Source organism: Lampris incognitus, chromosome 1, assembly GCF_029633865.1.
Source record: "Lampris incognitus isolate fLamInc1 chromosome 1, fLamInc1.hap2, whole genome shotgun sequence".
Classification (NCBI taxonomy): Eukaryota; Metazoa; Chordata; class Actinopteri; order Lampriformes; family Lampridae; genus Lampris; species Lampris incognitus.
In genome coordinates, this window is record NC_079211.1 from 111,136,613 (window position 1) to 111,161,227 (window position 24,615).

Genomic DNA, 24,615 nt, shown 5'->3' on the forward strand with positions numbered 1-24,615 from the left:
TATAGGGGGGCCTCGTGAATTATTGTGCCCCGGGCCCCAGATTGGTTTAATCCGTCCCTGAAGATAGACAGATAGATAGATAGATATGTATGACCCTCAAACTCCCACGCCTCTGGTAGAGGACCTGAGCTTGAGGAAGACACACACCACCCGAAAAAGGGTGACAGGGATATACCTATATATATAATTATATATCAATATAGATTTAGGGGGGAAAAAACTTCTAATACATAGCAGTACAATCTTGTTTTGTGGTTTTAATGTTTTGGCTGATCAGTGTGTTTAAAAAAAAATTCTCCCTCTCGCCCCCTTTTCAGGTTGTATGGGTCTTTCTCAAGCTCGGGTCTTCTACCAGAGGCCTGGGAGTTTGAGGGTTCGGCATGGTATCTTAGCTATTCCTAGGACTGCAGTCTTCTGGACAGAGACCTTCAGCCCATTGTATGTCTCTAGTTTCTCATGCTCTTTCTTCCTGATACTGCTGTCGCTCGGGATTACTACATCGATCATTACCGCTGTCTTCTGTTCCTTGTCGACCACCATAATGTCTGGTTGGTTAGACAGCACCTGTTAGTAAGTCTGGTACCTGAAGTCCCAACAGGACTCTGCCATTCTCAGCCACTTTTGCTGGTGTTTCCCATTTGGACTTGGGGACTTCCAGTCTGTATTCAATACAGATGTGCTTGTACACTATTCCAGCGACTTGGTTATGCATTTTAGTGTATGCTTTCCCAGCTAGCATTTTACACCATGCTACTAAGTGCTGGACTGTCTCAGGGGCACCTTTGCACAGCCTGCATCTTGGGTCTTGTCTGGTGTGGTAGACCCCTGCCTCAACCAATCTGGTGCTGAGTGCCTGTTCTTGTGCTGCTATGATCAGAGCCTCTGTGCTGTCCTTCAGTCCATCCTTTTCTAGCCACTGGTAGGATTTCTCGATATCAACCACGTCTTCTATCTGTCGAAAGTACACGGAGGAGCTTGGTTTTCCATGGTACGTCCTCTTCTTCTTCCTCCCCACTCTGTCTTCTGTTGCCTGAGGTATTCATTCAGCAGTCCTGGGGGGCCCTTCTTCTGATGTACTCATGGGATGTTCCTTGTTTCATCCTGGATAATGGCTCTGACAATCGCTAACCCCTGGGCCCCTATCTTTTTGTTTCTTGTACAGTCTCAGGCTGCTGGACTTCGGGTGGAACCCTCTGTGCATTGTGAGGAGTTTCCGTGTCCTGATATCTGTGGCCTTTACCTCTTCCTTTGGCCAGCTTATTATTCCAGCTGGGTATCTGATGACTGATAGGGCATATGTGTTGATGGCTTGGATCCCATTCTTGCCACAGAGCTGGATCCTCAGGACCTGCCTCTCTCTCTGGAGGTATTTGGCTGTAGCTGACTTCCTTGCTGCCTCCTCGTGGTTTCCATTTGCCTGTGGAATACCCAGGTACTTGTAACTGTCCTGTATGTCTGTTATTCTGCCATCTGGTAATTCAACCCTTTAAGAAGTCCTCACCACCTTTCCTCTTTTTGTCACCATTTGACCGCACTTGTTCAGTCTGAATGACATCCAGATATCATTGCTGTAGATCCTGGTGAGGTGGATCAGCGAGTCAATGTCTTGCTCATTCCTGGCATACAACTTGACATCATTCATGAATAGGAGGTGGCTGATGGTTAAATCCACTTCTGAACCTGTAGCCATATCCACTCTTTGTGATGATCTGACTGAGGGGGTTCAGGCCTATGCAGAACAGCAGCGGGGATAGTACATCACTTTGGTATATGCCACATTTGATTGTTACCTGTGTGATTGTCTTTGAGTTGGCCTCTAGTGTTGTTTTCCACTGCTGCATTGAGTTCTTGATGAAGGCTATTAGTGTCCTGTTGGCTTTGTATAGTGCTAAGCACTCCAGAAACCATGTGTGGGGCATTGAATCATAGGCTTTCTTGTAGTCAATCCATGCTTTGCTCAGGTTGGTTTGTCTAGTGTCTGACCCTCTGGTGTTGGTCCCAATTTCTTTCTGAGTTTCGCTCATGTACCCTTTCAGCTTAGCTACTAGGATGGCTGACAGGATCTTCCATATTGTGGAGGCAGGTTATTGGCAAGTAGTTTGAAGGTGTTGTACCCTTGTGGGGCTCCTTCATGATCAGCATTGTTCTCCCCTGTGGTGGCCAGTCAGGGTGAGACCATGATGTTAGCAGCTGGTTCATCTGTCACCAGGCATTCATGGAGTGCTATTAGTTTCTTCAGCCAGTCGGTGTGAATCATGTCAGGGCCTGGTGCAATCCAGCTCTTCATGCTTGAGACCCATTGTTGGATGTTGGCCACTGTGATGACAACTGGTTCTTGTTCTAGGATATTGCTGTGATCTGCTCTTAGGTCCACCAGTCACTGGGCAGTGGTGTTGTGGGATGCCTCCTTTTCCCATACATCCTTCCAGTATTGCTCAGTCTCTGCTCTGGGTGGGTCTGATGTTGTTCCCTTGTTACGCTACAGCCGGGAGTACACTTTGGATGGTTCTTCGAGGAACAGGCCCTTTACTCTTTTGGCTTCTGTTGTCTCCAACTGCCTTAAATCCACCACCACTGTACCTGTACCCATGACTATCGCCCAGTTGCCCTGACCCCAATTATTATGAGGTGCTTTGAGAGGATTATACTCTCTCACATCAAGGACATCATCCCCACTGATCTGGACAGCCACCAATTTGCCTATCGGGAGAACAGATCTACAGAGGATGCAGTCTCGATTACACTTCATACAGCCCTGTCCCACCTGGAGCATCCAAACACATATGTCAGGATGCCACTTTCAATACAATAATCCCCCATAAACTGGTACACAAAATCAGCAACCTAGGATTAACCACCTCACTCTGTTCATGGATCATGGACTTTCTCACTCACAGACAGCAAAATGTCAGGATAAGTAACCATACAACTTTAACCCTCATCCTTAACACAGGTGTGCTGCAGGGCTGTGTGCTCAGTCCAGCCCTCTTCATCCTTTTCACCCACGACTGTACCCCCATTCACTCCTCAAACACTATAATGAAGTTTGCTGATGACACCACTATGGTGGGACTCATAACCAACAATGAGGAGACACACTACAGAGAGGAGGTCCAACATCTGGCTGGGTGGTGTTCAGACAACAACCTGGTCCTGAACACGAGTAAAACAAAGGAGATCATTGTGGACTTTAGGAGATCCAGGAAAACCACCCCATCCCCACTGCACATAAATGGTGAAGAGGGGCATATTGTGAATAACATCAAATTCCTACGGATCCACATAACCAAAGAACTCACATGGTCACTCAACACCTCCAACCTGGTGAAGAAAGCACAACAGAGGCTTTTCTTCCTCAGGAAACTTAAACAAGCCGGTCTCCCCTCTCAGCTGCTGGTCAACTTTTATGGAAGCACAATAGAAAGCATCCTCTGTCAATGTGTCACAGTGTGGTATGCCAGCTGCACAGCAGAGAATAGAAAGGACTTGGCCTGGGTGGTAAAGACAGCACAGAGGATTGTGGAAGCTGTGCTCCCAGATCTGGATGCTGTGTATGATGGCCGCCTACAGAGGAAAGCCAGCAACATCAGCAAAGACACAACACACCCAGGTCACTGTCTGTTTGTTCCCTAGCCATTAGGCCTGCACGTTATTGACAAACACATGCATTGCGGCGATGTAATCTTTTGCGATATATTGCACGATGTATTGCGTTATATTAAACAAGGCGTGGGTAGTAAAAAAAGTGCATGCACAATAATGCACATTCGGTCTTTTTGCTATAGGAGGTGGAGTCTGTGGCCAAAGCATTGCAACCTGAACCAGTCGTTCAGAGCGGCTGCCCTGATCATGTTTGACGCGTTGTCTATTGTGATGCAGACTAGTCGGGTTTCTTCTAGCCTCCAAGCAGCCAGCGCTTCTCTTAACCCTGTTGCGATGTTTTCACTTGTGTGATCCTCTGGGGAAAAATGCGGTTTGCAGACAGCGAGTTTTCAGCTTAAAGTCTTCAGTGATAAAGTGGACTGTTAAACTGATGTAGGGCTCTGTTGTCCAGCTTGACCACAGGTCTGTTGTCGCTGCATAGTATTCCACTTGTGCCAGCTCTCGGGTGTACTTTTGCCTTGCATTTGTCCCTACAGCCCTGGGACTGCGATTTGGGAAAAATAGGTCCGCGATGGTATAACATAGCGCTTGTCGAGTGTGCGGACCATCTTCTGAAACCCGTCTTTGGTAACTGTGTTGAGTGGCATCATATCCTTGGTGAGGTAAAAGGTTATGGCTTTGGTGATTTCGATCTGCCGTTTGGATGTTTTCTCGTATGGCGTAACACTGGCAAACGCTTCCGAAAGCGTAGGTTGCTTTGGTTGATATCCAGACTTGACTTTCCATTCATTATAACTCGTTGGGTGATGGCGTTTTAAATGATCAAATAAATTGGTAGTGTTACCACGAGTCGTGGCTACAACTGCAACGCACTGTCGACACAGTACCTCTTTTTGATCCACATCAGATTTTCGGAAGCCAAAGTATTGCCACACATCAGACACTAACTTTCTTTTAACAACTAACTCTTCTTTCTCTGGCTCTGCCATTTTTCATTTCTCCCAAACACACGTGGATTCGTCTTCTTCATTTATGCGCACGCGTAGCACTAACGTTGCTAGGTAACGTCAACGTGTCTAGACGGGCCTGAGTTGAGCGATGAAGAAGTAAAAGAAATAAAAAACAGAGTAAGGGGTGTTGAGAGTTTGTTGCTAAAAGAAAGTCGACAGAGCATAAATGTTGCAGTATGACATGAGTTTGAGTACCTTAGGCTACATACTAGTAGGAAAAATATCGCAGGCCCTGCGATGTGACTGACTATTGCACATGCGCACATCGCGATGATGATGCATAAACGATATATCGTGCAGGCCTACTTGCCATTGAGGAAAAGATACCGTACCATCAAAACCTGGACTAACAGGCTGAGGAACAGTTTCTTCCCCAGAGCTGTAGCCTCCATCGCCTCCCCCCACACCTGCCTATAGCTACTGAGGACTAACTGGTACTAAAGCCACTGCATATGGACAACTATGTGCAATAATCCCACGCACTATTTTGAGCTTTAAAAGCCGCTATCTTTTATTATCTCATTATCATTTTTGCTACCTCACTTATTGATACTAAATGTTTGTTCTTGTTTTTTTTTTTTTAATCATTTACCTTGTCTAGTGTTGCTGGTCTGAGAGTCAGCAAACAAAGTTTCATTGTGTGCGCACAATGACAATAAAGTATCTTATCTTCTGCTTCTCTAGTGTATCTCTTCAGCCTAGCGGTCAGAGCTGTGAGCCTTTGTTTGGCAGTTTCCAGAGCCTCACCTATGGACATCTTGCTGTACTTCTTCAACCAGGGTCAGTCTGTCATCACACCTTTCTGTAGCTCTGTTAACTGGCTAAAATCTCTCTGTGCTGCTTTGATCTTGGCTTCTAGCCTTTTCTTCCATGGAAGGTACTGTTGATGACCTGTGTTCTTAATCCTGTACCCAAACATCTCCAGGATTACAGCTGCAGTGGCATGTACAAGCTTGTTGGTCTCCGTTATGGTGGCAGTCGAGATAAATGGTAAAGCTGTGTTCACATCCGCAAGCAGGCTTTGTGATGGTACTTTATCACTGAGTCTTGGAAGCCAAACCCGGGGGTTGACTGTCTTTAGTCTGGCCACGATTCTCATTTGAACCTCAGTAGCATCAGATGTCATGGCTGGTAGGATTGTTTCAGTTGGTTGGAGTCTGTTCTCATGTATCTCCTGCCTAGTGGGTGGCTATTCAGGGTGCTGAATTGTATAGTCATCCTGTTGGAGCTTTTCCATCTCAAGTCATGTCAGTAGCTTCCTTCTATTGATGTTCGAGTAGCTGCTTCTGAGTCATGGTGGAAGTAGGTCTCTTACTGGTCCACAGTTCCCACATACGCTTCATATAGCCCCTCTCCTGGGGTCTGCTGTTATAGTAGCATTCCAACAGTGTCTCAGCCCTTGTCCATGAATATCTTTTTTCAGTAACTCATTTCTCATCAGGTTATCCTGGTTCCCCAACACCTGACGCAGACCTTGTTAACTCGGGAACGTCCGAGCCGGTATAACTCTATTCGTGTTACGCTCACTCATGTCTGAGGTAGTTTGCTTGTATAGCATTTGGAGTCTAAGCCACAGACTCTTACTGGATACTCATCCGATATTATCAATATGATTTTTCCTATACATTACATAAGTCACACCCTGGGCCATCTGATTATATGGCTCATAAAACATGAATTAAATGAGCAGTCCATTTGTTATATGATTAACATTATCTACAGTGGCTGTGATGGCATGACTTCAGGGCATGCCACACTCACTGAATGACCCGATCTGACCAATAGAAAAGCAGCGTAGCCATGTTATTGAAAAACTCCGTCCTAATCCCACCCTTTAAATATTCACTCAGGAAAAATATGGAACATTTTGGAATGCAAACCAAATCACAAGTCACATATGCAAATCCCATGAATACAGTACTGCTTCATCACCATCTGGTATTTAAATATAGAATAAAACATGAGACGCAGTCGCATTAGTAATACATGATTCATGAGTAATATATGATTGCATGAGTTCAGAAGTAGTAGTTTTGATTTGAGAGGTCTCTAATTTGGATTCTAAAAAGTTTTTTGGCTTGCAATATTTTAATACGTATAAAATGTTTTAATGGCCATTGTTTTGAGATACAATGTAAACTTCTTTTTTTTGTTGCCATAACTTCTGCATTTCAAATCAACTTACAAAATTCATTTCATAATAGTGGATTTTGCTAATGTAATATTCATATATAGCATCCTACTTTCTGTCTTCCTCTTCTTTCATTCCCTTTGCCCACTCCTGTGTCTTCACCCACCTCCATCGCTCCTCTTTCTACCCTGCTCCTTATCCACCCCACTGGTCACTCCAATCTCTCACCTCTCCGGAGGGCAGAGATGAGAAGCAGCTGGTATTGAACAGCTGGACCAGGGTGTGTGCAGGTACATGGCTGCCCACCCAAATCAGCAGGGCCAGGGGTCCGCTGACTAGGTAGAGACCCCCAGGTTCCAGGCTAGCGGCACTGCAGCGCAGCGCCGGCAGAAGGCCAGGAGGCTCAGCATTGGTCGAGATGCCAAGTGACAGTGGCTGTAGGCAACAAAACAGAATGAGAACATTTTGGAAACAGATTCTTTCCAGAATGTCTTGATGCATGCTCAATAATCCAGGTGAGAAAATCAAAGAAGGTTGAATCGGTTCATCTGGATACAATGTTTATTGATAGATACATTTCATCACTCAACTAATGCCCCTTTTCCACTACATGGTACCGGCTCGACTCAACTCGCAGTGTCATTTTCCATTACCGTAACAGCACCCCCTAAGTGTAGCTGGTCTGCATTGATTTTGGTACCCGCTCCAGTTTCTTGGAACCTCGACAAAGGTGGTACCAGAAAAGTGGTAACAGTTACCAAAATGCCGGTACTTTCCAGTAATGGAAAACGAAAAAGTCGAAGTTGAGTTGAGCCGGTACCATGTAGTGGAAAAGGGGCAAAAGTGGCACCCATATTTACGCATGAAACTGGTCGTTGGTTTCGGCTGTTATACATCTGTTGCCATTTTACAATGCTGTAATCGCAACAATCCCTAATCCTCTGCGAATAGTACACATGATCAATGGTCACACCCATATTCGCATATGAAACTGGTCATTGGTTTCAGTCGTTGTGCAACTGCATTGTACTGTATTGTTTGTAAGGGTGGGGATACCTGCAGTCAGTTTAGACTGAAGAGGTCACTTAGTTGAGTGATGAAACGTATCTGTCAATAAACGTACCCAGATGAACTGATTCAACCTTCTTTGAGATTCTTTCCAGAATGTCTTACTGTTAGTTGTGTGAAAAAGTATTTGCCCCCTTCCTGATTTCCTTTATTATGGCATATTTGTCACACTGAATGGTTTCAGATTTTTAGCAAAATTTTATATTGGACAAATATTGGACAAAACAAAAAACACATTTTGATCACCTTTTCATTTATTTAATGAATACACCCATATTAAAGGCTACCAAATGCTTCCTATAATTCAATATCGTTCTTTCACATCTCTGTGGAGGAATTTTAGTCAGTTCTTCTTTGCAGAACTGTTTTAATTTAGCCACATTGGTAGGTTTCCAAGCATGACCTGCTTGTTTCAGGTCCTGCCATAGAATCTCTATTGGGTTCAAGTCGGGACTTTGACAAGGCCACTCCAAAACTTCAACTTTTGTTTCTTTTCAGCCATTCAGATGTGGACTTGCTCTTGTTTTGAATCATTGCCTTGCTGCATATAACCGAATTTTGCTTCAGTTTATGGACAGATGACGGACATTTTCCTTAAAGAAAAATTCTGGTACAGAGTAGAATTCATGGTTCATTCAGCAATGGCAAGTCATCCAAGTTAGCAAGCATCCCCACACCATCACACTACCACCACAAGGTTCGACTGCTGGTATGATATTCTTTTTTTTCTTTCTAGTTTTTCCCCTTATCCCACCCGATTACCTCAATGGCATATGGCCGGAACTCTTGTCGAATAACTCCCCTGGCTCACGTTTCCACAGGAAGGAGATAGTCGTAACACCGGTTTCCTTCAAACTCGTGTCGGCTGCTCTCGCTATTTTACACGCTGAAGCCTCGCATGGATTGCATTACCCTCAGGCCGCGAAGGAGGAGTAGGGAGAATGCTTTCAGTTGCTCGGCTGCAGGCGCCCGGATGGGCCAGAGGTGTCGCTGGAGAACGACGAATTCCCGAACACTACACCGATCTACACCCACTATCCCTCGGGTAAGGGTGGCCTAATGAATGCCTTACCCCGTGGACGTTCTTGGCTGTGACCAGTTACGGCGAGTCCGGGATACGAACCTCCCGGCCACATGACGAGCGGGTTGCAAGAACGGCGGTTTATTCCGCTCGGCCATCAGAGCGGCTGGTATGATATTCTTACTGTGAAAGGCTGTGTTTGCTTTACGTCAGATATAATGGGACCTGTATTGTCCATAAAATTCCTCTTTTACCCGTCTGTCCATAAAACATTATGCCAAAAGACTTTGGGATTATCCAGGTGCTTTTTTATTTTTTGCATTGATGTTTCTCTTGGTTGGCAATGGTTTGCACCTTGCTGCTCTCTATGATTACCATTTTCATCCAGTCTCTTTCTTATGATGGAGTCATGAACACTGGCCTTGGTTGAGGCTAAAGAGGCCTGCAGTTCTTTGGATGTTCTTCTGGGATCTCTTGTAACTTCCTTGATGAGTTGTCGCTGTCACTTGAAATTTTGGCAGGCCGGCCACTCCTGGGAAGAAGCTGTTTCAAGTTTTCCCCATTTGGAGACAATGGCTCTCTCACTGTGGTTTGCTGGAGACCCATAGCCCTAGAATTGGCTTTGACATACAGCTAAACAACTTTTTTATGATCTCTTCTGGAATTTCCTTTTACTGGGGCTTAGCGTGCTTGTAGAAACTTTGTGGTGACTGCTTCAGTCTGATGGTAATGTTCAATATGAGTGAGATAGATTCAACAGAGCTGACTGCAATCAAGCCTGGCTGTCTTCAGTCAGCTGAATCTGATTATCAATTACATCCAGTAATAGGTTGATTGAGTACCTAAGGGGGCAATTGCTTTTTTCACAGGGCCAGCTGGTGTTGGATAATTTTGTTCTGTAAATAAATGTAATGATAAAAATATATTTAATGGGTTTACTCAGATTCCCTTTGTCTAAAGAGCTGAAATCATTCAGTCTGACAACTGTGGAATAGAGAGAATCAGGAAGGTGGCGAATACTTTTTCACGGCAATGTATCTACTACTACTAATACTATCGGCTGTTCCCGTTAGGGGTCTCCCACAGCGGATCATCCGTTTCCATCTCCTCCTGTCCTCTGCATCCTCCTCTGTCATGCAAACCTCCTGCATGTCCTCCCTCACCACATCCATAAACCTCCTCTTTGGCCTTCCTCTTTTCCTCTTCCCTGGCAGCTCCACATTCAGCATCCTTCTCCCAATATACCCAGCATCTCTCCTCCACAATGTCCAAACCATCTCAATCTTGCCTCTCGCATTGTCTTCAAACCATCCAACCTGAGCTATCCCTCTAATATACTCATTCCTAATCCTGTCCTTCTTCATCACTCCCAAGCATCTTCAACTCTATCACCTCCAGCTCCACCTCCTGTCTTTTCATCAGTGCCACTGTCTCCAAACCATATAACATAGCTGGTCTCACTACCATCTTGTCAGCCTTCCCTTTAACTCTTGCTGGTACCCTTCTGTTGTCAGTCACTCCTGACACTCTTCTCCACCCACTCCACCCTGCCTGCACTCTCTTCTTCACCTCTCTTCTGCACTCCCCATTACTTTGGACAGTTGACCCCAAGTATTTAAACTCATCCATCTTTGTCACCTCTACTCTTTGCATCCTCACCGTTCTGCTGTCCTCCCTCTTATTCACGCATAAGTATTCCATCTTGCTCCAACTGACTTTCATTCCTCTTCTCTCCAGTGCATACCTCCACCTCTCCAGGCTCTCCTCAACCTGCACCCTACTCTTGCGACAGATCACAATGTCATCCGCAAACATCATAGTCCACGGAGACTCCTGCCTGATCTCGTCCGTCAACTTGTCTACCACCATTGCAAACAAGAAAGGCCTCAGAGCTGATCCTTGATGTAATCCCACCTCCACCTTGAACCCATCCGTCATTCCAACTGCACACCTCACCACTGTCACACTTCCCTCATACATATCCTGCACCACTCCGACATACTTCTCTGCCACTCCCGACTTCCTCATACAATACCACACCTCCTCTCTCGGCACCCTGTCATATGCTTTCTCTAAATCCACAAAGACACAATGTAACTCCTTCTGGCCTTCTCTATACTTCTCCATCAACATTCTCAAAGCAAACATCACATCTGTGGTGCTCTTTCATGGCATGAAATCATACTGCTGCTCGCTGATCATCACCTCTCCTCTTAACCTAGCTTCTATTACTCTTTCCCATATCTTCATGCTGTGGCTGATCAACTTTATACCTCTGCAGCTGCTACAGTTCTGCACATCACCCTTATTCTTAAAATCGGTACCAGTATGCTTCATCTCCACTCCTCAGGCATCCTCTCACTTTCCAGATTGTGTTAAACAATCTAGTTAAAAACTCCACTGCCATCTCTCCTAAACATCTCCATGCCTCCACAGGTATGTCATCTGGACCAACTGCCTTTCCACTCTTCATCCTCTTCATATCTGCCCTCACTTCCTCCTTGCTAATCCACTGCACTTACCAGTGGCAGCAGCAGGGGGTAGAAGTGGCAGGCAGTTGTCCCGGTGTCCATGGAGAGCACCTGGCAACGCAGCTGAAGCCGCTGGTGGACAGAGCTCCGCAGGCCCGGCAGCAGCACCTCGCTCTTCCTCAGGCTGTTGATGTAGACCGGGAGGGCACGCAAGTACTGTGGTAGGACCAGCTAGGAGACACACAATGGCAAATACGCACATGCGTAAGCACACCCACCCACACATACACAAACAAATGTGCATATGTACACACACACATTCACAAACACACACAGATATACACACAGACACACATCCACGCATGCACACAGACACACCAAAGGGCTGTGTCGAAGGTGAAGGAGTCTCAAATTAACCATGTAACCTGAATAAACTCTTGCACTGAGATTTGGGCTCAGGATAAAAAGAAACTAATGGCCACAGGGAAAATAGGTCATTAATAGACTAAGAATAGAGAATTGAGAATGAGTGAATAAATCAAAGTTTGTAAAGTATGGTAAAACAGTAACACGTCTAATATGTATGGGGGTAAGTATTTTAAGTGGCAACAAATGTACAGACAATAAGGAATATCTATTGAGGAAATGGAAAACTAAAATAAAAGCTACAAACATTCAAGACCCACAATGCAGTGGCTGAAACAGAAGTTACACTATGATGGTTATTTTCAGATTTGGAGGTTAACAGTGTCAAACTTGCTTTGGAAGATGTAAACAGAAGAGAAGCAGTTTTACCAGAGTGACACACACACAATAAGTGGACTTATTATGATGTACGTAAACTGAACTGTAACTGAATGTTTTCAGGAGTTGAGGGACTGGTTCACTGATGTCCTCACCTGTCCTGTAGAAACTGAGGCAGAGCTGCAGTGTTTGCGATAGCAAGCCAACGCCTGCGTCACCTCCGTCTGCAGTTCCTCTCTCAGGTCCTGTAGAGGGCGCTCCAGTGCTGCACAGTACACTGGACAGGCATTGGGGGACAAGAATCGTACTTGTGCTTCTTTACGTTTCAGTAGATACGCTTGAACTCCACGTGACAGTACACATTTGCAACTACATGACAGAATATATGGTAGCACAGATTTGTAAAACTACATGACAGAATATATGGTAGTACAGATTTGTAAAATAATGGGATTACTGCTTCTCCCACAGCTTGACCCAGAAAACAGCTGAGTACAGTACATGATGCAGTATTAATAATGTAACTTTCAATGCCTGGTAAGTTACTTCAACCACTGTATGCAGAACACGCTTAGGTCCTTGTATCATTGTGATGGTGGAAAATATCATTACAATGATACAGACTGAATCCTATCTCTTCTAAAATATTGAAATGAGGGGCGTTCGGATAGCATGGTGGTCTATTCCGTTGCCTACCAACACAGGGATTCCTGGTTCAAATCCCCATGTTACCACCGGCCTGGTCGGGCATCCCTACAGACACAACTGGCCGTGTCTGCGGGTGGGAAGCCGGATGTGGGCATGTGTCCTGGTCGCTGCACTAGTGCCACCTCCGGTCAGTTGAGGCACCTGTTCGGGGGGGAGGGGGAACTGGGGGGAATAGCGTGATCCTCCCACGTGCTACGCCCCCCTGGTGAAACTCCTCACTGTCAGGTGAAAAGAAGCAGCTGGCGACTCCACATGTATTGGAGGAGGCATGTGGTAGTCTGCAGCCCTCCCGGGATTGGCAGAGGGGGTGGAGTAGCGACCGGGACGGCTTGGAAGAGTGGGGTAATTGGCTGGATACAATTGTGGAGAAAAAGGGGGAAAATTTTTTGAGAACGAAAGCTACTTTATTTGACATTTTATTCTTACAACAAATGTGTTCTCTGCATTTAACCCATCCTATTGTATAGCAGCAGTCGGCAGCTGCAGCACCTGGGGACCAACTCCAGTTCTTCTTTCTATTGCCTTGCTCATGGGCACAGGCAGGAGTATTAACCCTGACATGTATGTCTTTGTGATGGTGGAAGGAAACCGGAGCACCCGGAGGAAACCCACACAGACATGGGGAGAACATGCAAACTCCACACAGAAACAACCTGGGACGGCCTGGGGTTCAAACCTAGGACCTTCTTGCTGTGAGGCAACAATGCTAACCACTGGACCACCGTGCCACCAGTATTGAACCAGGAACTTCATAATGGGATTTATTTCAATGATAGAGGTAACATAATTTCAAATGGATAGATCTAATATATTAATTTCTTTATTACATATTTATTTTTATGTTATCTAGGTCTACACATTCACGTGGAAGAGCTGCATCTACATAAATCATTAACCTGATTTATTTGCGACATAATCTTATTTGCACCATAATGTGTCATGGTGGTAACATGCCGCTTACGAACAAGAGTCTCCCTCTCAAAAAAGTGATGTCTCCAAGCTGAGGTAGGACGAATCTACATATATTTGGCTGATCTGTTTAAATATTCTAATCTAGGAGATTAAGAAAAACTAGTCATAGCCATCGTCATATCCAAATAGTCATATCCATCCATATCCATAGAAAATAAATATTAAAAAAAAAGTTGACAGTAGTCAACTATCCCGACCATCCCTAGTATCCATCTGTAACAGTTCACCTCCACAATGCTTTTACATCCATTAAGTATTCACCTGGCTATGTAGCACATTTATAAAACAATATGGAATTCACGTGTGAAGGTAATTAATGTTAGTCTTATTGGTTAATTTTCCAATCATCTCTTGAGTTCCTTACGTTTCTTGCAGTAGAAGGTGAGCAGCGTTTGAGCCTGGCAGTGGCGGAAGTTGTCCAGCAGGTGGGGTGAGCAGCGCAGCATCAATGTGTGAACTCTGGTCCTCCTGTCTCCTGTTGGACCGCTGTAGGTCATTACCACCTGGGAGGTGAGGGCAAATGATGGTAGAGGAGTGGGGATGGGGGCAAGGGGAAAAAAGGGTGATTATGGTGGGCAACAGTATGGAAGTGGCTGTCACTGTAACACAGGTGGGACATTACTATTTGGACTGTTTACGTGTTTTCATTTGGTATGGTTGGGAGGAGGGTATTTGCCAAATGTTTAGGCTGGAAACCATCCACTCATCCCTCCGTCATCCAAACCGCTTATCCTGCTCTCAGGGTCGCGGGGATGCTGGAGCCTATCCCAGCAGTCATTGGGCGGCAGGTGGGAAGACACACTGGACAGGCCGCCAGGCCATCACAGGGCCTATTATAGACATATAAATCTTTCTTCTTTTTTTGCGTATACCCCACTCCCATCCATCCGCTGACTGTACACTAGGTCTCAAATTGTTCATGCAGTTCAGTGGATATTTTCACATTAGTGTACAATGAGTGTGAAAGAGTCGGCAAAATGCATGAAGACCGTAGACCACTGGTGCTCAGTTTGACTTGGAGAAGAATGCATATGCAGGTTTTCATCGCAATCCAACATCACACAAGTTTGTTTCATTAATTAGGAGACCTTTCAAACAAACTGGGGAGTGAAATCAGCCGGTGGGCTGGAAAGACGGCTCATTCGGGGTCTAAAAAATTTCTGTAAACTTGAGTATCACAATACTATCTTGCACAATATTGTATTGATGTTCAAAAACACATGATTGTAATTCCATGAATGTCCTTTTGTGAACGTGTATATCTGGACACTTTTTCCCTCGTCACAATTGTTTTTCTACAATGCTGAATAAAATGCAGCCCGTGCTGGCAGACACTTGGGCATTTACTCCTAACTCCCTTTGGTAGTGATGTGTCGTTTGTGAACGACACGTTCATTTTGAACCAATCTTTTGTACGACTTAGGAGTAACGAGCCGCCTCAGTGAGTGATTTGTTCATTTTTCCTTGGGCCGCGCATCAGCGTCACTCTCATTCATCTGAACTGTGACAGCTACAGGCTCAGATTCGTTTACAAACGGGTCTTTCAGGCCCGAGTCTTCTATTCACTTGTCACATGACAGCTGCATATTCTAAGTGCAAGAACGACTGATCGTTCATGGCTCATAACCAGGTCTTCCGGTCGGAGTCTTTTGTTCATTATTCTCGTGGTTACAGCAGTAACATGACCAACGCTATTACTGAAGAGGAGAGCTAGCTAACCAGAACATTTCCATAGCTCATCTCATCTCATCTTCAGCCGCTTCTCCGGGGTCGCATCACGGTGGCAGCAAGCCAAGTAGGGCACTCCAGACATCCCTCTCCCCAGCAACACCCTCCAGCTCCTTCCGGGGGATCCCAAGGCGTTCTCAGGCCAGATTGGACATGTAGTCCCTCCAGCGAGTTCTGGGTCTACCCCGGGGTCTCCTCCCAGTTGGACGTGCCCGGAAAACCTCCAAAGGAAGGCGCCCAGGAGGCATCCTAATCAGATGCCCGAACCACCTCAACTGGTTCCTGTCGATGCAAATGAGCAGCGGCTCTACTCCGAGCTCCCTCCGGATGTCCGAGCTCCTCACCCTATCTCTAAGGCTGAGACCAGACACCCTACGGAGGAAACTCATTTCAGCCACTTGTATCCACGATCTCACCCTTTCAGTCACTACCCAAAGCTCATGACCATAGGTGAATGTTGGAACGAAGATTGACTGGTAAATTGAGAGCTTTGCCTTCTGGCTCAGCTCCCTCTTCACAACAACGGTCCGGTACAAAGTCCGCAATACTGCTGATGCTGCACCAATCTGCCTGTCAATATCTCACTCCATCCTATTTCCACATTACACACAGCTAGCTAGCTACTGAATGGATGTTTAATTTTCCTTTCCTTGGTACGAGTTCATAACAGGCTTGGGCGATTGGATGAATGCATCGGCAATTGGCAACTGGCTGAGTCCAATCGGCAGTTGATTTCTTTGGGCAATTTTTTCCGTGATTTTTATCCTTTTATTTTTCAAATGTAATGGTCTGCCTCGAGAATTCAACTCAGTATATAATTAACATGTAAAGTGCAATTTAAAGTGTGCAGGAGTAGGAACCGGCGGTTGGAGTTGGGCCATGTGCACGTTTTTGTTGCATTGATTTCCGCACAGTCTTTCACAAAACGGGGCAGTGACTAAATGCCAATTCAGCCATCTTTAGTAGTTGCTGTCCGATCAATTGGAGCTGAACAGCAACGTCCATTCATAAATCATATTTGAGAACTAGACCAAAAACTGTATGTGCAGTCAGACTCGTATGCAGGCACTACTCTCGTGCAAAGACAGAAAATTACTTCATTTAGGTCTTTTGGCTTGCTGGTTGCATCTGGTTTAAAACCAAAATAATCCCAAATAGGGGATTTTATATTCTTTTTAAACAAAGAGCTCTTCCTTCTTTTTTGCAACACCTCTTCTATGATTGTACTCTCTGAAGATGTGCACGGGGGGTTGTTATATCGGCAATCACTGATTGTTGGGCTGACAGTGGCCGGTAGGAAAGTTTTGATATATCGGCCAACCCTAGTTCGTACACTATGGGTCTTCAGTGACCAGGTAGGCTAAAGTGAATAAAAGTGAACTTGTGTATTATACTGTAGTGAGGGGCAGCTGGGAACTGCCACAGCTGGGACGCGAACCCGGGTCGCCCGCACACACCACGGGCGACTACGTTAACCAGTTGACTAAAGGGTCCAACCCGTTAGCCAACCGACTAGCGAGTCTACTCATTCATGCTTGTTACACTATGTACACTCGTACACTCGTTCTCACTTATGAAACAAATGTGAATTCGGGGGGCAGCCGGGAATCACCACAGCTGGGAAGCGAACCCAGGTCATCTGCACCACGGGCAACTGCGGTAACCAGTCAACTCAAGGGTCCAACCCGTTAGTTGACTGATTAGTGCAGTCGTGCCGGCGACCCGGGTTCGCTTCCCGGTTGCGGTGGTTCCTGGCTGCCCCCCGAATTCACTACAATACTTTATTAACAAGTGAAGCAAACCATGTTGCTGTTAGTGTTTGAGACAGTGCTCTGTGTCATCACTCATAACAGCTACAGCACCACACTAGTTCCAATGAACGAACTGAACGAGTGATTCGAAACAAGATTAGTTCATTTTACTGAACGAGATTCAAAGATCCGAGTCAGTAAAAAGATCCGTACTTCCCATCACTACCCTTTAGCATTCATAAAAGTTCTTTTCAATTACTCAGCAGTTGTGACAGAAGAGCTATTTTTTCAGCCAAGGACTTAAGTTACCCATTACCCTTTAACAAGTACCATCGATCCTTTTAATAGTGTCATAAATCTTTTTAGCACAGCAGGTGTGCCCTTCTTGACCCCCACACCTGCCCACCCACCCACACCCACACACACCACCCACCCACCCACACCCACTCACACAATCTCCATTTGGATCCAAACTTAGCGCTGAACAGCAGAGTTTTGCATGAAAACAACCACGGGTTGGTTTACGTCATAATTTCACTTATGCAGACAGAGCATGTTGATACTGACATTTGGAAAATCTTGATTTTCAATATTTAGAAGACCACCATGTTTACAAGGCTCCTACGCTTACATTCGGATTTCAGCGTAGTGACTGGGACAAGAAGTTAGTAATTTTGTTATGGTACAGAAACACACCCACTTTGCTCGGTAGCACTATTAGTGGCCAAAAACTCAACAGTTCATCTTTAACAAAGTCCACCCCCCTTTTCTCCCCAATTGTATCCAGCCAATCACCCCACTCCTTCCGAGCCGTCCCGGTCACTGCTCCACCCCCTCTGCTGATCTGGGGAGGGCTGCAGACTACCACATGCCTCCTCCGATACACATGGGGTCACCTGACAGTGAGGAGTTTCACCAGGGGGACGTAGCGTGTGGGAGGCTCACGCTATTCCCCCCAGTTCCCCCTTCCCCATTAACAGGTGCCCCGACCGACCAGAGGAGGCGCTAGTGCAGCGACCAGGACACATACCCATGCCCGGCTTCCCACCCGCAGACTCGGCCAATTGTGTCTGTAGGGACACCCAACCAAGCCGAGGAGGTAACACGGGGATTCGAACCAGTGATCTCCATGTTGGTAGGCAACAGGATAGACCGCTACGCTACCCGGACGCCCACAAAGTTTTAACATTGTTCAGTTTTTAGTCTTACAAAAAGGTGAAAAAGGTAAATATGGATAGAGTGGGTTTGGTTCAGTTTCTCCAAACTGCCATACTCCACCAGCAGGCCCTGGATGATGTGGTTGGGGGCGCAAAAGCTGCATTTTTCATTTGTTTGGATGTAAAGCAAGGTTTAAAAACCTGTCCAATACAGTTTTGCCCACACTCTGCTTCAACCCACCTGTATCGCTGCACCCTTCGTCTCACACAGAGCTCTGGTGTGTGTGAGCTCTACAGTCAGCGTTGTCTGCCCATCCAGGGTGGCCAGAGTGACACGACTGGGACTGGGACCCGGGATGAACAAGCCATAACAGCCACATACACGCAAGTCTGGGGAGGAGGAAAAAACTGTGGTGAAATCCAAGGGACCTTCTTTGAAACCAGTGGTAATCACATTCTCAAACTTGATCATTCACAAACTCGCAAAAGCGAACACACACACACACACACACCTTTGCTAACATAAATGCTGATCTGAGCCTTGTAGCCGGTCTCTGTCTCCACGGTCCTCCTCAGGTCAGTGGAGAATCGCTCCCTGTCCATCTCCCCCTGTGGGGGAGATAAATGGCATCAGTCCACACTGGAACACCTGACTTAACCTTACAGGAAGAGACTCATCTTCTCCCACTTCACTCACACAGGAACTAATTTTTTATACCCCGCAGGATGAAGAGTGGAAAGGCTGTTGGTCCAGATGACATACCTGTGGAGGCATGGAGATGTTTAGGAGAGATGGCAGTGGAATTTTTAACTAGATTGTTTAACACAATCTTGGAAAGTGAGAGGATGCCTGAGGAGTGGAGAAGAAGCATCCTGGTACCGATTTTCAAGAATAAGGGTGATGTGCAGAACTGTAGCAACTACAGAGGTATAAAGTTGATCAGCCACAGCATGAAGATATGGTAAAGAGTAATAGAAGCTAGGTTAAGAGGAGAGGTGATGATTAGTGAACAGCAGTATGGTTTCATGCCACAAAAGAACACCACAGATGTGATGTTTGCTTTGAGAATGTTGATGGAGAAGTATAGAGAAGGTCAGAAGGAGTTACATTGTGTCTTTGTAGATTTAGAGAAAGCATACGACAGGGTGCCGAGAGAGGAGGTGTGGTATTGTATGAGGAAGTCGGGAGCGGCAGAGAAGTATGTCGGAGTGGTGCAGGATATGTATGAGGGAAGTGTGACAGTGGTGAGGTGTGCGGTTGGAATGACGGATGGGTTCAAGGTGGAGGTGGGATTACATCCAAGGATCAGCTCTGAGCCCTTTCTTGTTTGCAATGGTGATGGACAGGTTGACGGACAAGATCAGGCAGGAGTCTCCGTGGACTATGATGTTTGCAGATGACATTGGGATCTGTAGTGAGAGCAGGGAGCAGGTTGAGGAGAGACTGGAGAGGTGGAGGTATGCACTGGAGAGAAGAGGAATGAAAGTCAGTCGGAGCAAGATGGAATACATATGCATGAATGAGAGAGAGGACTGTGGAATGGTGAGGATGCAAGGAGTAGAGGTGGCGAAGTTGTATGAGTTTAAATACTTGGGGTCAAACTGTTCAAAGTAATGGAGAGTGCAGAAGAGAGGTGAAGAAGGGGGAGGTGAAGAAGAAAGTGCAGGCAGGGTGGAGTGGGTGGAGAAGAGTGTCAGGAGTGATTTACAACAGAAGGTACCAGCAAGAGGGAAAGGGAAGGTTTATAAGATGGTTGTGAGACCAGCTATGTTGTATGGTCTGGAGATAGTGGCACTGACGAAAAGACAGGAGGTGGAGCTGGAGATGGCAGAGATGAAGATGTTAGATTTTCACTGGAAGTGATGAAGATGGACAGGATTAAGAATGAGTATATTAGAGGGATAGCTCAGGTTGGACGGTTTGGAGACAAAGCCAAGAGAGGCAAGATTGAGATGGTTTGGACATGTGTGGAGGAGAGATGCTTGGTATATTGGGAGAAGGATACTGACTATGGAGCTGCCAGGGAAGAGGAAAAGAGGAGGTTTATGGATATGGTGAGGGAGGACATGCAGGTGCTTGGTGTGACAGTGGAAGATGCAGAGGACAGGAAGAGATGGAAACGGATGATCCGCTGTGACGACCCCTAATGGGAGCAGCCAAAAAAGGAAGAAGAAGAAGAAGAAGGAGGCGGATTGGAGAAATCAAAGGGAGTGAAGAGCAAATTCAAATAAACTGCTAATTTGTCATTTGTGATTTTGGGCTATACAAATAAAACTGACTTAATTACTTATCCTCTGTATCTATACATCACCTCCTATGTGCTGTGATACTACACAGACCTGCCTTGGTTCTTGGGTCATGTGTGGCTCATCTAGTAAACAGCAAAAGCATAAATGCAGCTGTACATATTTTGATTTGCTCTGGATTTTTTGGCCACGTAAAAGCACCTTAGTCTGACTTCACTGGGCAGTTTAAATGTGTGCATGTGTCACAGTCACAGAAGAGGTTCAGCTGGTTCAAGAGGTGTCTAGTAGAGCTTGATGTGGTTGTACTTGGATCACATTTACATCTGGCACTAATCAAATGATCTGTTTGTATATTGACCCTATTTACCTCTGGTATCATCACGTGAGCTGTATCTGGACGCATTAATCTGAATAGTGAAGAATCTTTTCAAATTCTTTGCATTTACACCTGGAATTTATATGCACTCTCAGTGTCTGCACTGTCTATACTGCATACTGTTGTCTGCATTATATCATATCTCATTTTCCCTGCACACTGCAAAGGAATGAGGGATTGGGAAGGTGGAACATCTGTCTACTGACCTCAAAACTACAGTAAAATAAAAAAATAAAAATTCTTGGAGCGGATCATTTTAATGACTCAGAGGTATTACAAACAGAGGGTCATTTTGGGTTGGGGATGAGTTGTTGCCTCAAGTGAAGAAGTTCAAGTATCTCGGGGTCTTGTTCACGAGTGAGGGTAGGATGGAGCGGGAGATTGACAGGTGGATGGGTGCAGCATCAGCAGTAATGCGGACTTTGTACCGGACCATTGTGGTGAAGAGGGAGCTGAGCTGGGAGGCAAACCTCTCTATTTACCAGTCAATTTTCGTTCCAACCCTCACCTATGGTCATGAGTTTTGGGTAGTGACCGAAAGGTGTCTGGGCTCAGCCTTAGAGATAGGGTGAGGAGCTCGGACATCCGGAGGGAGCTCAGTGTAGAGACGCTGCTCCTTCGCATCGAAAGGAGCCAGTTGAGGTGGTTTGGGTATCTAATTAGGATGCCTCCTGGGTGCCTTCCTTTGGAGGTTTTCTGGGCACGTCCACCTGGGAGAAGACCCCGGGGTAGACCCAGAACTCGCTGGAGGGACTACATGTCCAATCTGGCCTGGGAACGTCTTGGGATCCCCCAGGAGTTGCTGGAGGGCGTTGCTGGGGAAAGGGACATCTGGAGCGCCCTACTTAGCTTGCTGCCACCGTGACCCGAACCCGGAGAAGTGGCTGTTGATGATGATGAGATGAGACGGGTAATTTCGGCACAATGCTGTTTGAAACTGCTACGAGTTTAACTACAGCGACTGATGAGAATGGTTCATGCCTAAGTTGGAGGAGTTTGCTGAGATCGCTACCTAGAGAACGAGCCACAATACTTTGAACTAACGGCCATGAAGATGATTTTCCAACTCCTTCTGCATTATTATCTCAACATGTGCACGCTGTACAGATTGCATGTGCACCTGGCCGTTATGGGCGGCCATCTTCCCTCTGATCTATCTTCAGATACTGTTGTCAGAGGTGGTCTGATAGCACCTACCACATTCAGAATACAGCATGTAGTACATGCATTTATAACTTGCATTAATGTGCGATTGTCCTGGTCCAGTAAACGTGTCCAGAAACAGATCACATGACAGTGTGAATGTGGTCATGATCACATTTTCTTCTTCCAACAGTGACAATAACTCTTGGATCAAGATGTTCTGTCAGCAGTCACCCAAACAACATATAACATCATGTTAAAATCTGTTAAAATGATCAGTCTTTGTTTTTTTCTGATTTGGAGCCAGATCCAACTGTGCTGCATCTTTTTCTGAAAAAATATTACTCTGATAATTTCATGAATGCATAGAAGCAAGGATTGCTAAAGAAATTTGTATTACTCTGAACCATGGAAATTATTATAATTATTTTTTTTTTTGCTGAATTCCCCCCCCCCCCTTTTTTTTTCTCCCCAATTGTACTTGGCCAATTACTCCACTCTTCCGAGCCATTCCGGTCACTGCTCCACCCCCTCTGCCAATCTGGGGAGGGCTGTAGATGACCACATGTCTCCTCCAATACATGTGGAGTCGCCAGCCACTTCTTTTCACCTGACAGTGAGGAGTTCCACCAGGGGGACATAACGCGGGGGAGGATCACACTATTCCCCCCAGTTCCCCCTCCCAGCCGAACAGGCGCCCCGACCAACCAGAGGAGGCGCTAGTGCAGCGACCAGGACACATGCCCACATTTGGCTTCCCACCCGCAGACACGGCCAATTGTGTCTGTAGGGACCCCCGACCAAGCGGAGGTATCACTGGGATTCGAACTGGCGAGCCCCATGTTGGTATGCAACGGAATAGACTGCCACGCTACCCGGACGCCTGGTGAAAATTATTCTCATCAAGATCTTTTTTCTTTTTTAATTTCTTTCTGATTTTTCCCTTTTTCTCCCAATTTAGTGGCCAATCGATCCCTGTTTTTAGTTGAAATTCCCACCCTCATACTGCATGCATTCGCCAACTGCATCTCTGGCCGGCAGTCTCGAAGGAGACGCCTCGCCACTTTCGTGACAAAGTGACTCCAGGCCAAACCACTGCTTTTTCCGACACACACAGAGACGCATTCATGTGACGAACACAAGCCGACTCCACCCCCCTCCCGAAGACAGCGTTGCCAATTATTGCTGCTTCATCGAGTCCAGCCATAGTCGGATCTGATGAGACCGGGGTGCGAACCCCGGTCCGCAGTGGGCAACTGCATCGACACAAAGCCAATGCTTAGACCGCTACACCACCGCGGACCCCTCATCAAGATCTTTAAATCTGATCATTCACAGCAACCAGACCACTGTTTTTCAGTATGGCAACATACCCATTAAATCATAGTATGGCTGAGAGAGAGAGCGAGAGAGAGAGAGAGAGAGAGAGAGAGAGAGAGAGAGAGAGAGAGAGAGAGAGAGAGAGGAGAGAGAGAGAGAGAAGAGAGAGAGAGAGAGAAGAGAGAGAGAAGACAGACAGCTTGAAAACAGATTGACATACAGATACAGAAACACAATTAACATCAGAGGTGAATGTGTGTAATGCTCCCAGTTGGTGTTGTGGTTGATTGCACACTGTTGCAAATGCAAAGAAAACCTGCAACCGTACCTGGAGGTGGTTGTAGCTGTACAGCGCTCCACCTGTAAGATACGGAACATGCCCGGGCCAAGCCCCGCCCACATCTTGCTGGGACAGGACGAATAGGTGCACGCCGCAGCCCTGACGGACACATTCCTTGGCCAATGAGACGGCGAGCTCTGATGGCTGAAAGATCGACTGGAGGAACATTTGAACAAGTATGGATGAAGTACCTGCAGGCCAATGACTCTGTATGTGTGAGTATTTGCATAGGTGTGTGTGTATGTTTGTGTGTGTTTGTGTGCGTGTGTGCATTTATGTATTACCTTGGATTTGTTGGAGCCAAAGAGCCCGGAGGAGCTGTGTGTGTGCGCCCCTTCTGTCAGAGGGGCAGTATGGAAGACTAAAAGCTTGCCTGAACAATTCAGTGCCTAAAAACCAATGAAATAAAGTCTGTTAGCTCTCATACATGTCAACATTCCAACATGCTTCCAGGAATCACAGCGTTCCAGGGTTCACTGATGATCAACGGCCAGGAGAATCTACCGGGGTCCGTGATGAAGGACAAAAACGAGCACCTGTTAAATGCACTTACTTTCTCACTTATAAAGTATTTAACATGGGTATATGTTTTTAATAACGTGCACAAAACAAAGTTGTGACTATCAAACGTATATCTCTCCGAAATGGCTGGTTTACCTATCCAAGAGAATATAAGGTGGTGCAGAAATGGCTGTAAAACCGGTCAGGGACCTTAATTTATACACAAATTCACCCTCTTCACAATTTACAGATAAGTTGTGCTGTGAACTGGGTCGCGATTGTTCGTCATTTGTAAAAAGTTGGTCCCCACAAAAAAGTCTGGGA

General features: G+C 46.0%; 1 protein-coding gene across 1 annotated transcript in view; it reads right to left on the reverse strand.

Annotated features, from left to right (window-relative positions):
• The window catches only part of si:dkey-13n15.2 (protein transport protein Sec24C), a 50,330-nt gene that overhangs the window by 4,464 nt on the left and 21,251 nt on the right, over positions 1-24,615 (reverse strand). The window contains exons 13-20 of the mRNA XM_056287017.1: positions 24,075-24,179; positions 23,779-23,946; positions 18,877-18,973; positions 18,606-18,754; positions 14,093-14,231; positions 12,204-12,325; positions 11,356-11,535; positions 6,973-7,179 (exon numbers count right to left, since the gene is read on the reverse strand). Of these exons, the coding sequence (XP_056142992.1) occupies positions 6,973-7,179; positions 11,356-11,535; positions 12,204-12,325; positions 14,093-14,231; positions 18,606-18,754; positions 18,877-18,973; positions 23,779-23,946; positions 24,075-24,179 (1,167 nt within the window). The remainder of the gene's footprint in view (positions 1-6,972; positions 7,180-11,355; positions 11,536-12,203; positions 12,326-14,092; positions 14,232-18,605; positions 18,755-18,876; positions 18,974-23,778; positions 23,947-24,074; positions 24,180-24,615) is intronic.